Source organism: Eleutherodactylus coqui, chromosome 6 (assembly GCF_035609145.1).
Source record: "Eleutherodactylus coqui strain aEleCoq1 chromosome 6, aEleCoq1.hap1, whole genome shotgun sequence".
NCBI lineage: Eukaryota > Metazoa > Chordata > Amphibia > Anura > Eleutherodactylidae > Eleutherodactylus > Eleutherodactylus coqui.
The window spans coordinates 132,688,409-132,705,941 of NC_089842.1; the positions used below are offsets into that span (position 1 = coordinate 132,688,409).

Sequence of the window (17,533 nt, forward strand, 5' to 3'; positions counted from 1 at the left end):
TGATGGAGATATTGGAAAAAAATCTGATTCGATTCTACTTGTGAAAGGCTCCAATATTAACTCAGACAGTGCTGGAAAATGTCAATTTATACAATATAATTCCCTCTGATGTTCTATTTAGAAAGAGGCAAATAGCTCAAATCTTCCAGGACCTGATCAAACAGCCCAGTAATGGTAGATCATTCAGTTGCATGGTATGTATCCATAGCACACACTCCACCAAACACTCAGAGCCCCATAGGAGAGTCACTAAATCCAAAATGACTTCTACTGATATAACTCAAATGACCAGATCAAACTGGCTATATTTCCTGGCTCGAGTTTCCCAAGTCCTTTATTTTGACTCCCATCATCAGGAGCTTATTTACAGCTAATCTATATGAGGAGCATAGAAGATAAGTGGATAACAACACACCGTCTGGCCCTGATGGTAGGCTGGCAGTAAGTCAGATAATGCCGGAGCGTCCTCAGGCATCCAGTCTTTTAAATTCAAAACTCCGTCCCAACGTTCAGGAGACTAGTCGGTTTTCCCCAATCAGGGACCAAGCTGTCAAACCAAGTTACACGGCCCACTCTCTCACCACTCCAGAGAGTGGCGCATGTGCTGAGCAGACCCGTGAGCAGCCGCAAGTCAAAAGACCAGCGGATGCTGATAGAGCCGCTATAGGAGACAAACCGCAAACATAATTGGCTGAGGCTTATAGCCTTGGACACTGTGCCAAATGAATGATACAGATAATCGGACAGTTTTGGCGTTGCTGAATATATCCCACAGGCATGGAGGGCCAAAAAAGCCAGACTCTTAGATATCTTTATTACTAAAAAATGATAGTGGAATATATAAAGGATATAATAAATATATTCCCGCATATTGACCTCTCAATAATATACAACGGGACAACGGTGGACTGATTGTATTAGAGCTGGAAATAAACTCATTCACAATGATATAAAGACCCTTACTGACAAGGCTTCATGTTGTTAACTCATATCAAGATTATAACACAGCGAACCACAGAGATCCCCGGTACCTGCTATCAAACAAGTACATAGGTGGAGATACAAAAGTTTCATAGGACACAAAGCGGGCAAAGGAAGTAACAAAATCTCATTAATCCCTTTGATATGACAGCAATCCATTCTAAAAATCCACCATCTCTTTTTATAGTAGCCTTTTGTCAATATCTCACCGACGGCCGTTCAATTCCATAAGTTCAATACCCAATAAATGTAAAACGTTGGGGGGTTATTGTTATGATATCGCATGTGAACCGCCAATCATGCAACCTCATTATGTAGAATATTTCCCCTGTGAGCCAGGATATGTTTACAAAACTGTTGAATGGTTTTGCCCACATAATTCTTCGTGCATAGACATGTCGCCAGGTATATTCAATTTTGGGATCGACAGTTAAATTCTCTATTATCAAACGTTTGTTCAGGCATCGCACTAGCAAACTGGGGCTCCTTTCCCCAAATCTACAGGACTTACACCCTGAGCACCTAAACGTTCCTTCAAAGGATTCTCAGCAAGCCAAGAATCCATGTTTTCTATGGAACATAAATGGCTATGGCCCAGACCGTCTCTGAGGTTATGTCCTCTCCTATATGTGATAGAAGGGCTTGGGGGTTAACATTTTTGTCAAATTGGGTTAATTAAGCAGGATATTCCAGTAGCCTATGTGCCACTAAGTCTAAACATTTTCCAACTTTGGATAGGGCAACCAGCAGATTGTTCCTATTCAGGGTTGTGCACAGCCATGTGCAGATTCAACCACCTCTTTGGGATAATTTTTGACTAGGAACCTATTTTTCATCTCTATAGCCTTTAGTTCAAAGTCAATATCATTGGAACAATTCCTACATATCCTAAGGAATTGTTCATTAAGAATCCCCTTCCTCAGGGACCAGCTGATAGCTTTTTCAATTAAGTAGATGTTTAGTTGCAGTGGGTTTATGAAAAACTGTAGTCTCATGACTACCACCTCTAGTCTTGCTAATGGTCAAATCTAAAAACGCAATCAGAGTATCCGTCTCAGAGGTGAACTGTAAACCCCTGAGTTAGTGGTAAATCCATCCATTAGAGGAAAAAAGTTGTGCTCAAGGACAAAGGACACAAGTTGGAGTACCAGATCATTGTGCTTTTGGAACAGAGTAGCCTTCTAAGGCAAAAAGCATCCCACCGCCCTACATCCCCCCTCAAGTGGAGATGTAAAGAGATCCAACATCAAGTCTTGCTAGTTTTGTATTTTCGGTCACCACAACCCCCTCCAGTGTATTATACCAACGATCAAATGTAGTAACGTTGGCGTCCCCTAGTGGGAGAAAAATGAAAAGTTTAAAGCATTAAAAAAAAAAAGTAAATCTGAGGTGATAAACAGCTGTGTATTCTGAACTCCCCCTCCCTCTTTGCCCTATTGTACCTTTTTTTGTTTTTTTTAAATGTACCTTCCCTAACCCCTTAGCAACGAAGCCTGTTTGCACCTTTTTGACCATTTTTTCTGTTTCTTCCATTGCCACATTCCAGGAGCCATAACTATTTAAGGCCATCATTTTTGGGTACATATAATGTGTTTTATCACGTTTACTAGTTGTTTTTTGGAGATTGAGGGAAAATAAAAAAAATATATAAAATTTGCCATTTCTTTTTGGACTTCATTTACAGTGCTGAGTGTGTAAAATAAGTCACGTGATAACCTTATTCTCTGGGTCAGCAAGATCCCAGCAATACTAAGTTTACACAGTTTTTCTATTTTTGTACACAAAAGAAACCTTTTTTTTTCCTTTTTATAGATTAGCTTTTGTGCTGCTGCATTCCAAGAACCGCAGCATTTTTATTTTTTCATCGACTACAAAAGGCTTGTTTTTTTGCGGGATGAACTCTAGTCTTCGTTTATCCAATTTCTGGGAACATGTAACATTTCGATTGCTTTAAATTCCATTTTTTTTTCTATAGGCAAGATTAATAAAATCTGCAATTCAGGCTTTTTTTTATTTTTAACTACGTTCACAGTGCATAGATTAGATGTTAAATTAATTCTGCAGGCCAGTGCGATTACACCAAATACCAAATTAATGTAGGTTTTTTGCAACTTTTTCACACTTAAAAAAAAAAAAATGTTTTGTTTATCCCTGCATTCAAAAGACCCCTAAACTTTTTCTCCAGTATAGCGGTGTATTACAATGGCTATGAAGCTCAGAGGCTGAGCCCCAAAGGGCATTGTAGCTGGCCGAGCCTGAGGCTATATTCAAGCCTTCGGGCACCATGGTAAACCATCGATCACAACAGGGGGTACGATGGGTGACATGCCGCCGCTGATGCAAAGGGTTAAATACCGAGAATCGAAGGTTTCTTTGGTTCCCACTATTAGAGCAAGTGCCCTAAAGAGGTTTTTTAATTTAAAAAAAAAATCCCCAAAAAGTAAAATAAAAATCTCAGATTTCACCTTTAGGCCTCCCTCGCACAGGCGTTTTTCCCAGCGTTGAGCACTGTACAACACATTCATTTCAATGGGGCTGCTCACACAAGCTTTAAACACAGCGATGCGTGTTCTATTTTGGGGCGTTTCAGCGTTTGTAAACTCGGTGCGTCGCCCGTTGAAATCAATGGCAGCATCATCAATGTGGCACAACGCCATACCGTGTTTTTGACAGCGTTAAATACAACTCATCCCAGGAAAAGGAGAAAAAAACCTCACGCCATCACTGACAGGGAAAAAGTGAGGGGTGTTAGAATGCAATTCAGAATACATATATTTACAGAAAAAGGTAGCAAAATACTTGAAAACTCTAAACTATAGAGTTTCATTGCCTCCGGGAAGGAGAAGCGAGGAAAAGGGAGTGAAATATGTTCCCAGTAATGGGATGAATGCTCATCCCCCTAAACCAGCCCGACAGAGGCTGTGGACGGAAAAAGTAGAGCGTTCTGTCTCTTGGACTGCAGCGACGTAAAAGCAGATCTTTCAAGGAAATGGGAAAAAAAAAAGGTTTAGAAAACAAAAAGAAACAACAACTTGGTAGGATGCCATAAATAAATAAATAAATACAACTTGTCCTACAACGAGCGCCCTTCTTACAGCCGTGTCAATAGAAAAGGTAAAAGGTTACGGCTCTAGAAATGGGGCAACAAAAGAATAAACAAAAACACAAAAGTGAACAATGGGTTGGTCATTACCAGGCTGTCGTTAAGGGGTTAAAAGAGAATCACAACAGATGAATCCGTACAGGTAATAAATGTTCTCTCTAAATTTGGCAACACTGACATTCCCAGGAGCCACGGGGAGGAGAGAACAGCGAGGAGACGCGCCGGGGGCCGGCAGCGCCCACCTGTGACGGCCGCGGCTGTCAGCTGGAAACAGCAGGTGTGTCGGAGCCGCAGGCGGCCGTTATGGGATTGGCTGTTTAGGAGTTCTTTTAAATTTTCTCAACAGGGGTAAACAATCCCAAACAGTCTGCACTGCAACCCCCGATGAGTACGCGCGCCACGGTGCGCCCCGATGCGTCTACACGCCACGCTGCACCCTGATACGTCCACGCGCCACGCTGCACCCTGATACGTCTACACGTGCGACAGTCTTCAGAACCCCCCGAAATACGCCACGCTCAATCCCCCCCCCCATACACTGCACTGAATCTTCTGCTACATACACATGCGTGTGCCATTCTGCGGTCCCCCCCGCCACAGTGCCCAATCCCCCAATACGCACGCCTCTCTGTGGCCCCCTAACGCGCCACACTGTGCCCAATCCAATTTTCACACACCACTCTAAAGTCCCCCGACACACGCCACGCTGTGCCCCCCAACATGTATACGTCACACCTACATACAAGAGGTCGTCCCCGGACCACCTACCTCCAGGCTGGTGTTCTGCGAGTCTGCAGGGACTCCCTCCGCGGAGGGCGGGGGTGGAGGCGGCGGGGGCTGCTCCTGGGCGGGGGGCGGTGGGGGCTGCTCATCAGATTCTGGAGGGGGCGGGGGCGCCAGGGGCTGCGGGAAGTCGGGAGGGGGGACGGTGTGCCCGTAGGGCGGGGGCGGGTAGGGGTATGCGGCGGGCGGCCGCGGCGGGGTGAAGTAGTGCCGCGGAGGGGGGGCAGGAGCCGGCGGGGTCCCGGCGGGCAGGACGGACTCTAGCTGCCGCTGGTGCATCCGCTGGAGCTGCTCTAGCTGAGCGAGGTGCTGGTCGCGGAGGCTCTGGTAGGCCGGGCCTGGGGGTGGCCCTGCGGGGGCCGGGGGCCCGGACGAGCCACCATAACGGGGAGGCCAGCCCGGGAACATGACGCCACTGTATAGCGGCTCTAGCGCTGCTATGTGAGCGGAGCACACCGGACCGGACGTGACGCCACAGCCTCCGCGCACGCGTACTGGCTCGTTGCGAGAGCGCAAGATGGCCGAGAGCGGTCCACTGCGCATGCGTGAGAGCCATGTTAGTTCTCAGCAGCGCGGCTTCCGTGTAGCTGCTTCCTGCTAGTGCGGGACAATAAGGGCTGCAGGCTGAGCTGGTTGCTATGGAAACCAGTGAGCTGCCTCTTGTTACTGCGAGGCGGTCAGAGAAATGACTTGTGGTCTGGAGACTAGACTAGGCAAATGGGCACGCAAAATACATTTATGGGAATAAACACATTGAAATCGAGGGGTTTTATTTACTGCGTATTGCGCACAAACCGTCCATGTGACCTTATGAGAGGGATACATGTCACGCTTAGCCACGGGATGGGTAGTGCAACCCAAGATGGCTGTGTAATCCTGCAGTCTCCTAATCTAGAAGGCGGCTCGGGTCACACTTCAATGTGCAATTAGCTCAGACTAGATCACAAACCGCCAGTAAGACCCGTGTAACACGAGCGGACGTGCGTTGTGTATTGGCAGGCGCAATAGCGTTTCTACTGCACTTTTTGCACATGCAAATTGCGCGCCCCGCTGCCCTCAGACAGTGAAATGACCAATTGGTTTAATGAGGTCAAGACGTGTTGTTTCTTTGCGCAAAAAAAATAAAGCATACGGTTTTATTTTTTTTCGCAACAGAATTGCACATGCAACTACGCGCATGTAAATTAACCCATTGAACTCTATGGGTTCTATTTTCTGCATATTGCGCACACAAATGTTCCGTGCACAAATACAAACGCGTGAATCCGGCCAAATGCTGGATTTTTAACAAGTTGAAACCTCGTTGACGATTACTAAATAATGGGATTGCAGAACATGATGCTGAAGGTTTCTTATTCGCCAGTTTATTTTACGCAATATACTTCTTTTTGTTCGTATCGTGCGTATTATAGAAGAGAACTTGTTTTCATAATAAATGTTATTGCAGGGAGACACGCTGAGGGAATCACAGCTGAAAAGGGCATAAAACAAGCAAAAAATGGGCATTAATGTGGACACAAAACTGATTCAAAGGGTGAAATGGGTTTAGGCCGGTGCACACACTGGGTCGAATACTGCATGCAGGAGCCCGCAGCAGAATCCCACCTTATGCCCAGCTGGCATCACGCGTACCTGTCTTTTCTGTACTGTGGATGCTCCGCACGGCGAGCCGTCGGACATGCACAGTACAGTTTTTTCTTTAAATCCCTGCTTTTCCCGCGCTGTCGCTAGGCGATGACATGGACACCCACGACTTTTCCGCAATGTCATTGCAGAAGGGCCGCAGGTCGGACAGCTTCCATATCCAATGAGTTCAATGACAGCCGTCCCTGCGGAATCCGCACTAAAGTAGAGCATGCTGTGATTTTTTTCCTCCGCAAGCGATTGCAATTGATTTCCTCTCAAGTGTATTTGCTGCGGAATTCGTAAGCGGACACCCACTTCAGAATCCACAATGCAAATTCAGCCATGTGCAGCGGCCGTAAGCCTCATGTCCACGGGCAGGTCGGATGCTGCGTGCAGGAGCCCGCAGCAGAATCCGACCCTGCCAACAGCCGATACCCATGCTTACCTGTCCAGGTCTTCACTGCAGATGTGTACGGAAGCGCTGGCCAACGCACATGTGTAGTAGAGATTTTTTTTTCCTAAATCTGCTTTCTTGCAGAATCCGCGGCCCGTCCGCAATTCAACTTACTTCAATAGAAGATGTCCGTGAGGGAACCACAGCAAAATGGAGCATGCTGCGATTTGTTTTCCGGATCAGAAGATCCGCAAAAGAAATCTGCATGATTTAATTAAGCTGCGGACACCCATGTCTCTCTATGGGCGTCTTGAATTGCAGATCGCAAATATCAAATTCAAACACACAGAGGATGATGTCCTGCATCAAATGTAGTTGACCTTAGCCTGGCACAAAGTGGTTCTGGCCATGAAAGTGGTCAAAATGATGCTTTTTAATTATTTCAGTAAATACATTGTGCTTTTAAGGGATAAATGAGTTTTGGGCCACAGGTCTGTGTTATGCCTTGCATCAAACTTGATTAAAGCTGGCTCAAAGTGGTTTTTGGCATAACAGTGGGCATGAAATTTGATAGACTTTGACTTTTAAATGATTTGAATAAATAACACTGCCCAACGATGATTTTGTTTCGGGCTCAAAATCAGCGTATTCTTATGTATTTCCATCAGCTAAATTCAAAAATCACCATTAAAATGACCGATTAGCTTTGTGGGAATTTTGTTTTTTGGGGAGTTGTCACACCTCTCAACTGACATAACACAACGTTCTCCATATGTTTGTAGGTTATAAACATAATAAATGTTGATATGACTGAGTTTAATATTGTTTCTATTTTTCCTTTTTTCAGAATTTATGGTCTTGGAGTGCTAAATTTACAAAAATGTGTAAATTTAGTGAATAATTTTTGTTACATTTGTGGTGAAATAACATTTTCATCACAGAAACGCAATCTGACGCCTCTTGTGAAGACCACCTATCATCATTATTTTGGTAGGGGACCGGGATAAGTCATGGGCTCCACATATATGTTGCAAATATTGTTCAGTTAAACTATGAGAACGGCTGAAAAATAAACTATGGCTCTTGCTGTGCCTATGGTTTGGCAGGAGCCTACAAACCATACAGATGACTGCTATTTCTGCTTCACTCCGCCTATAAAGGCAGGATTGTCAAAGAAGAAAACAAGAACAGTTCAATACCCAAATGTTCCATCTGCTATTCGCCCTATTCCACATTCAGATCGTTTACCAGTTCCTACTCCACCCCGACATTAAGTAGAAAATGAAGAAAGTGTGGAAAAAGAAGAACCCAACAAGCCTCCCACATCCCATGACCCTGACTTTGAGGTGAAAGATGATACACCGCACAGACTGAGTCAAGTGGAATTCAGTGATCTCATTCGAGACCTTAACTTGTCAAAGGAGAAGGCGGAACTTCTAGGGTCAAGACTACAGCAATGGAACCTTCTCCAACATGATGTCAAGGTCTCACAGTACAGAGAACGTCAGAGGGATCTGCTTCCTTTTTTTGAGAAGAAAAACAATCTGGTCGTTTGCTGCGACGTTAATGGCTTGATACAATGTTTTAATTTGAACCATGATCCAACTGAATGGGGGCTATTCATAGACTCCTCCAAGCTTAGTTTGAAAGCTGTATTACTTCACAACGGCAACTGTCTTCCTTCTATTCCTGTTGGTCATGCAGTTCACATGAAGGAGACTTATGCAAACATGACAGCCCTCCTCCACTCAATCAAATATACAGAACAAAAGTGGACAATCTGTGGCGATCTAAAAGTCATCGCTGTACTCTTAGGGATGCAACTGGGGTACACTATATATTGTTGCTTTTTATATATGTGGGACAGTAGGAATAAGAAATCACATTACATTCAAGCGGACTGGCCTGCAAGAAATCTTGACTCTACCGAGAAAAATGTTGTTGCCGAGCCTCTTGTGGACTCAAAAGTTGTTGTTCTTCCACCCCTTTATATAAAGCTGAGTTTAATGAAAAATTTTGTCAAAGGTATGAACCAGGAAGGACAGGGATTTAAGTACTTAAGATACAAATTTCCTAGATTGAGCGAGGCAAAGGTTAAGGAAGGTATTTTTGTTGGGCCACAACTAGTAAAGGATCCTGCGTTTGACCAAGTTTTGGAGGAAAAAGAAAAGGAAGCTTGACAAGCCTTAAAGGGAGTTATTCATGGATTCTTAGGCAACAGAAGAGATGATAACTACACTCAATTGGTGACAGTACGTCTGGAAAAATACCACCAACTCGGATGCAACATGTCCCTTAAAATCCATTTTCTCCACTCCCCCCTAGACGTTTTCCCTCCTAGTTGTGGAGCTGTCAGTGATGAACATGGAGAAAGATTCCACCAGGATATTTCTGTAAAGGAACTAAGATATCAGGGCCGTTGGAATGCAGCAATGCTTGCGGATTAGTGCTTGTCTGTGTGAAGGGATGCTTCGGAACTCACAAGAGGCAAGCCAAAAGAGAACGATCTCATCAAGTCACCACATGATTCTCTTCACCACCACCTGCAGGGAATTCTTCCATCACTTTAGAAGTCTTAGAATGTAACTGTCCTAAAAAAAAATTCAAATGCACTTTCAATGTTGTTAGCATATGTAAGAAAAATGTGTCATAATCCGTTAAAATAACATTCTTCCACCTATTGTATATCACAGAAACTAGAGCTAATAAAAAATTTTCTTTGTCATATTTGTTTTTCTCACCCCCAAATTTGTTAGATTTGACTCATGAAGTTAAGGAAACATTCCAAAATATTGTTTTTGTTGGCCAGTGTAATTGGAGCTGTTAAATAGTTAAATACGTTCTGGGACAAAATCAGCTGACGTTCAGAATCCAGCCCTGGCAGCAGCGGTGTCCGCGCATACCTGTCTTCTTTCATTTTCATCTGTACTGCAGATGGTCCACACAGCTCGCCGTCGGACATGCGCAGTACGGATTTCAATTGCAGATGGATTGGACGACTTCCATTGACTTTAATGGAAGCTGTGTGCACGGAATCCGCTCAAAAATGGAGCACTGCAATTAGTTTTGGATCGGGAGCAGTAAGAATCACTTTTCCCGCCCCGTGTACTGCAAGGTGAATTGAGTAGAAAAAAAGTTCTCAATGACTAAATTTTTTTTGCCGCTTATCCTCTAAAAATATTGAATAAAAAAGTAATCTGTGTATGGTATCAGTTAGGCTGCTTTCACATCTGTGCTTAAACCTGCGTTCAAAGTTACTGTCACAGATCCTGCACAAAATGCTGGAAGAAAAAATGCTGCATGCAGCTAAACGAACCCCATTATAGTCAAACGAAACCCCAGACGCAGATGTCACCTAATTTGTGGTATCTGCAATTGCTTTTTGCTGAAATGTTTTATTAGTCAGTTTGTTTTTAATCAAGTAGTCTTTATTAAGCTTTTTACTTTTACATCAGCAACATTCCCCTCCCTCAGATCCACAAAAACTGTACTTAAATAAATCATAGCAAAAATTATAACTTTAAAGTACTTGCCTTAAAATAATACAAATAATCATATTAGTAGATAACAAAACCAAAACGTGAATGCTACAATATCTTCTAGACCTGTAACTCTACATACATTAAATCTTCATGGATCCATCAAGATCCCTCTTGCTCAAACACAAACGGGTCCTATTCCTCATTAAACAGACAAAACCTGATCTATCCAGCCAAGACACACAATGTTTTAATTTTATGTATAGCACTGCGTTTCAAATATACAATATATTTTTCCATTAATAGCGTGTTTCCCTGCAAATAAGACCCTATCTTATATAAATTTTTGCTCCAAAAGAGGCACGAGGTCTTATTATACTTACTTAGCAGGCTCAGTCCAGGTCCCTCCTGCCGCTCTCCACAGCTCCGACGTGCTTCCCGTAGTCCTAGGCTGCTCATACAACACCACTCCCTGGTTATGGTATTCATCAATTCCGCCTCCAGGAAGCGATGGCAGTAATTGGTTCTTCGATTGCTTTGGTTTATCCAGCGCTGCAATGATTGGTTCTTCCACCGCTGCTCAGCCAATCAGCAGCCATCGGATTTATGACACCACGGCCAATCACAGCCATCAAATTGGTTCATCCAGCGCTGCATTGATTGGCTGAGCAGTGGTGGAAGAACCAATCAAAGCTATCGCTTCTTGGAGGTGGGAACTGTGCTGAACCTCTGGAGAGCAGTGGTCGGGACATGGACCAAGCCTGCTAGGTAATGTATTCATTTTTTTTCTCTTCTATGTTTAATATGTTTTTAAAACTTTTGTGCAATTTTACTTATAAAAAAAGAAAAGGTACAACATATAGCAGGTCTCGCAGGACTGCAACAATGGCTTATTGATTAGAAAAAAAAGATATTGTACAAGATGATGCAACAATAGCCTCTGCTATGTGTCCTGCTGGTACATCTTATATAATATGTGCATTATTAAACAATGTGGCGCCAGGCCCTCGGACCTGACAATTTCTTGTGCTCATGAAATAATACAACTTTCAAACAACTGCAGCCATATAGAAAATAAAAAATAAAAATATTAAAGGTAAACGAAAGGAGGGATAGCAAATCTTGGGAAGAAAGCTAAAAAAAGGAAAAAGGGGATGATACCTAGCAGAGAAGAAGGGAAACCCTCTCGTAGTGACTAATAAAAAGCTGATAGAAACCTCGCTATGTGTCATCAAGATCCCAGTCCCAATCTAGGGCCTCCTTGTAAACCCTTCAAGACCCATCTCTCTACTATCCTGTTATATTTTTAAACTCAGGTGAGTCACGGAATGCATTTCTTACTACCCAGGCACGTCCATTTGAGCGTGCAGCCTCAGAGCCCTTGTCAACCAACTCCTCCATATACATTAATTGATTCAGTTCCTGAATAAATTCCAGAGTCGAGGAGGTAATGCTACTCTGCCAATAGCATGGAATTACAGCCCTGGCCACAGTGAGGAAATGGTATAACAGACCTTTTTAAATCGTGGCCCAAGGGCCAGGAATCACAGAGAGCAGTGCCAGCTGTGGGGTGACCTCCACCATTGCACGGGATGTTCCCCCCCAAGACTTTTTTCCAGAAAGGTTGAATGAGTGGGCATTCCCACCATATATGTAACACGGTACCAAGCTCAGACCCACATCTTCAACATACATTTGAAACTGAGGGAAATATGCAGTGAATCGGGTCTGGGTATCTGTACCACCTGCAGAGAAGCTTAAAATTTTTCTCTTGCACCACACAGGGCAAGGGTAGTTTGTGTGCAAACGTGAAAGCTCTCTCCCAATCAGAGTCCTGCAATTCCAAGGCCAAGTCCCTCTCCCAACCCCTGATGAATGATAGAAGACCTTGTGCGAGCTGCCTAAGATGATTTCGTAGATCCTAGAGAGGACCCAGAGCGGAAGGCCAAATCGCAAAAATAATTCATCAATGCATTCATGGGGGTTCTGGAAGAGGCATGACCCCAACCGAGTCCTCCAAAACTAAGACAACTGGAAATACTCCATCCACATCAGTTTCTAATTGGGTCAAGTTGACTGTAGCTCATTAAATGAAGGCGGATCCCCAGAACTTGCAATCTGGCAGCACCGCGTATCTTCCTCCTCCCACCAGCACAGGAAACTCTGTCTCTCTTGCCCCAGAGGGAATGTGGGGTTGTGAAAAAGGGGGGTCAAGGATCCTCTACGGATCGCAATGGCACCTCTGGTGGTCAGCCTGTCCCACAAGCCCAGATAGTTCAAGGTCAATGGGGTAGAGCTGCCGGCCTTTCCTCTGCGGAGATCTACGGCAATAAGCACAAGTAGGGCCAAAGCAAAGCTGTTTCCAAGCCCACCCACTGTTTTGAGGCTGCACGATGGTGCCAATCCACCAACCTTGTGAGGACCGCAGATGAATAGTAAACTTTGAGGTCTGGGAGTCCCACTTCCCCCTGGGTTTCGTGCGTGACATGCTTCGGTAACTAATACGGCTATTCCTCCTCTCCCACACAAATCTGCAGAGCACCTGCTGAATCTGTTTAAAATAGTATGTGGGCAGCTTAATTGACAGGGTTTGGAAAAGGTATAGAAATTTTGGGGCCACATCCATTTTTAAGACACTTACTTGCCCGAACTAGCTCAGCTGCTTAACAGCATGTCTAGCAGAGGAATATAGTTAGGGTGATATAGAGAGGAAACATTTGCTGCTAAATGCACCCCAAGATATTAGATAGAGGTTAATCGCCATTAAAAATCAAATTGGTCCACTAGGTGAGCTACCTCACCAGTTGGTAGAGAGATATTCATGGCCTCTGAATTATGTAAATTAACTTTGAAGTTGCTCAAGTGCCCAAAATTGGAGAACTTCCGAGCTGGGAGATGAACGGAAGAAGGTCGTCCGCGTATAAGGCTGTCTTGCAGGTCTGGGTCCCAATCTGCAGGCCACGCACATCAGAATTGTTCCGCAGTGCCACAGCCAAGTGTTCCATAACAATGACGTAGAGAAGAGGGGACAGGGGGCAGCCCTGTCTTGTCCCGTTCCTAATAGGTAGAGGGTGAGACAAAAGGCCACTCACCTTGATCTGTGCCAACGGGTTCCCGTACAATGCCAGAATCCAGTTCAGAAACGTAGCCCCCCCCCCCCCCCCCCCGACCTAAATGCGTCAGGAGGACCTTAGAAAGTCCCAGCTAACGCTGTCGATGGCCTCTGTGAGCTCTTTGGGGTCATGTCTCTTACTGCCTGTATTGACCACTATGTGGAGTACATATGTAAAGTTAGTCCTACTGTGAAGATACTGTGCCAATGAGCGTCCCCATTTATTGGCATGCTCGTTATAATAGCACTTCAGGCTGTCCCTAAACCGCAAGTATTTTTGGTCTGTGCCTGAACTCCTCTCTTGTGTTCATCAGTTCTTTCTGTGTGAGTAAGGTGCCTGACTGGCAGAACAGTTTCTCCAAATATGCTATTTTGGCCAACAGGGAGACGATCATTGCTGCTTTCTCGCGTTTCAGGCGCGCCCTATGCTTAACCCCTTAACGCCACAGGATGTAAATGTACGTCCGGGCAGAGGGGTACTTAACACAACAGGACGTACACTTACGTCCAGTGGATAGTGTGAGATCAAAAGAGATCCCACGCTATCCGGCAGCGGGAGCAAGCTGTCACCGATAGTCGCCCTTCCCCTGCAACAGCAGGGGTACATCAGTACAGCGCCCCCCCCCCCCCCCCCCCCCGCTGTTAAGCCCTTCCCTGTCGCGATCTATGTAGATCGGGGCATGTAAAGGGTTCACAGAGGGAGCGCCCTCCCTCTGTGAAGTCATTGGACTCTCGCAATGAAATTGCGGAGAGCCCGACGGGTTGCCATTGCAACAGGATGCAGATGCAGGCGTCCTGCATTGCCAGTGCCTATGATCGCTATAACAAGCGATAAGGCTTTGCAAGACAGAAGTCCTGTAATGCCTTATCATAGCGATCATAAGTGCTATTGTGACACAGGGACACAAATAGTATTAAAAAAAAGATAAAAATAATGTTAAAAAACCCTTTTTCCGTGCATTTTCCCATATTAGCATAATTTTTTTTTTAATCAAATCCCACATATTTGGTATCACGCTTTTTATCCTACACAGCAAAAGTGTAAACAAAATGTAAAAACAGACGAAATGCTTATTTTTCTCATTTTGTCTCCCAAAAAAACGCAATAAAAGTGATCAAAAAAGCCATATGTACTTAAAAATGGTACCAATAAAAATTATAGCTCATCTTGCAAAAAACAAGCCCTTACAGAACTCCGTACATGAAAAAATAAAAAAGTTATAGGACCTTGAATGCAGCGATTTAGAAAAGAAAGATAATTTCCAAAAAAAGGGTTTTGATTGCAGAGAGTGGAAAAATCTAAAAAAAATATAAGAATTTTTGTATTGTAATCGTACCGACCCGCAGAAAAAAACATATTGTGTCATTTATGCTGCGTGACTAACGCTGTAAAAAAAACTTTGGCAGAATTGATGCGTTTTCTCTCTATCTGCTATCATAAAAAAATTAATAAAAGTTTTACAATATTGTGTTGGGGGTGATCTTCAGGGTGCCCCGTGTGGGAGCCCTCTCCTGCCAACTGTGTCCCATCTGGCTTACCTCCTCTCCCATGCTGGCTGCCTCCTGGGAACAGCATCTCTCCTTTTTCCAACATGGCAGCCATCTACCACGTGGAGCCAGACGTCGGGGAGTTGGAGGGACTGCTCCTGACACCTGCTTGTTGGCGTGTGTCTCTGCTGTCAGCGCGTTCCGCCGTGGGAGCATCGATGAGGGAGGGAAGAGGTTCCCGATGTGCCACTGCCCTGTGGCTCCTCCTCCTGCACGTCGCCAGCGCCATCTTCCTCCTCTCCTTGGCCGGGTCCAAACTGCTGCCCGCCGAGGAGGAAAGCATCAATCCCCTGACCTGTTGGGATCCGCGCGTGGGATCCCAGGCGCCGCTGGACACGGCCGTTTTTGCTGCTACCCATGATGATCCTTATTGGGGCGATTTGTACTGTGCTGCGGGCCTGTATTCATTTTTTTAAATCTAATGTAACTAGGGCTTACCTGCAGGGACCTGACAGTCCCATCTTATCCTTTGGAGGCCTCTTTGCACCTCAGGAGACTGCTGCTGTGTTCCTGCTCAGGGGTATTTGTAGCAGCGTCTCATGCACGCCGAGCCTTTGGGCTGCTGTGTCCAGGTCTCAGGATCCTCAGGCTTGAGCAATGGATGTCCTTATAATACCCTGGACTGACTTTTAGCTGCTGTATGTCTTCCCTCGATTTCGACTCATTCTACGACTTCTCAAAAGGATCAAGATGGAAGGCCTCCTCGTGATTCTCATTGCTCTAGACTTGCCTTAATGCATGTAGTACGCAGATCTTGTCTACCTGCTCGTCGACACTTTGTCACTCCCTGATAAGGCTTCCTATTGATTGACAGCTGGAAGTTGATTATATTGTGGTCGCTGTTCCCCAAGTGAGGGGCACTTGGGGAACAGCGACCACAATATAATCAACTTCCAGCTGTCAATCAATAGGAAGCCTTATCAGGGAGTGACAAAGAAACTAAACTTTAGTAAAGCAAAATTTGATCAGCTCAGAATTACTATCGGTACCATTAATTGGGACAACATCCTCAAAAATATCAGTACGGAGGAAAAATGGGAAAAGTTCAAAAGGATCCTAATCGCCTCATGTGAGCAGTTCATTCCCTTTAAAAATAAAAGAAACTCAGCTAAAAGGAAACCAATGTGGTTCGACAAGACGGTACGAGGGGCAATAAACGAAAAGAAGAAAGCGTTCAAACTACTAACGCAACAAGGCAGCGAAGAAGCGCTAAAATCATACAGGGAAAAAAACAAAATATGCAAAGATACGATTAAAACTGCCAAGGAGGAAGCAGAAAGACGGATCGCAAAAGAGAGCAGAAACAACCCGAAGCTATTTTTCAACTACATAAACAGCAAAAGGATTTGCAGGGAGAGCGCTGGCCCTTTAAAAAACAATGCAGGAGAAATCATTGATGATGACGAAGGGAAAGCAAATCTAATAAACAGTTTCTTCTCAAGTGTGTTCACCAAAGAAAAGGAAATGCCACACGAGATGCAGGGGAATAAAACGAACCCCTCACAAAATATCTCATACCTAACGCAGGAGGAGGTGCGGAAGCGTCTAAAGAAAACTAAAATTGATAAATCACCGGGCCCAGATGGATTACACCCAAGGATACTAAAGGAACTAAGTGACGAGATAGCTAGGCCGCTATACCTAATATTTCTAGACACTATCAAGACCGGAGTAGTACCATTGGACTGGCGCATTGCCAACGTGGTTCCAATTTACAAAAAAGGGAGCAAAAGTGAGCCTGGTAACTACAGGCCAGTAAGTCTCACTTCAGTAACGGGAAAAATTTTCGAGGGGATTCTGAGAGACGCCATCGATGAGTACCTCAAGGAGATTAAGGGAATAACTCCTCACCAGCATGGATTCATGAAGGGTCACTCATGTCAGACAAATCTGATCAGTTTCTACGATGAAGTAAGCTCTAAGCTGGACCAGGGAGAATCTATTGATCTTGTATATCTGGACTTCTCTAAAGCCTTTGACACCGTGCCACATAATAGGCTAATATACAAAATGAGGCAGCTCGGACTGGGCGAAAACGTGTGTAAGTGGGTAAAAAATTGGCTCAACGATAGAAAGCAGAGGGTGGTAATAAATGGTTCGTACTCTGATTGGACCACAGTCGCTAGCGGGGTGCCACAGGGTTCAGTATTAGGCCCCACTCTGTTCAACATATTTATTAATGACCTGATAGAGGGGCTGCACAGCAAAATATCAATATTTGCAGATGACACAAAATTATACAATATAATTAATGCAACGGAGGACAATGTGCGGCTACAAACGGACCTGGATAAGCTGGGGGCTTGGGCAGAAAAATGGCAAATGAAGTTCAGTGTTGAAAAATGTAAGACTATGCACATGGGCAAGAGGAACGGATGTCACAAATATTCACTTAATGGGGTACCACTAGGGAAAAGTGATATGGAAAAGGATCTGGGGGTATTAGTGGATAATAGACTAAACTGGAGTAACCAATGCCAGTCAGCCGCTGCAAAGGCAAATAAAGT

The 17,533-nt window shown here is 44.6% G+C and overlaps 1 protein-coding gene across 3 annotated transcripts in view; it reads right to left on the reverse strand.

Moving 5' to 3' along the window:
• YLPM1 (YLP motif containing 1) overlaps positions 1–5,338 on the reverse strand; it is a 34,349-nt gene extending 29,011 nt beyond the window's left edge. For all 3 annotated transcript variants that reach the window (XM_066607676.1, XM_066607675.1, XM_066607674.1), the window contains exon 1: positions 4,853–5,338. In XM_066607676.1, coding sequence (XP_066463773.1) covers positions 4,853–5,275 — 423 coding nt within the window. In that variant the 5' untranslated portion in view covers positions 5,276–5,338. The remainder of the gene's footprint in view (positions 1–4,852) is intronic.
• Positions 5,339–17,533: the final 12,195 nt, after the last annotated feature.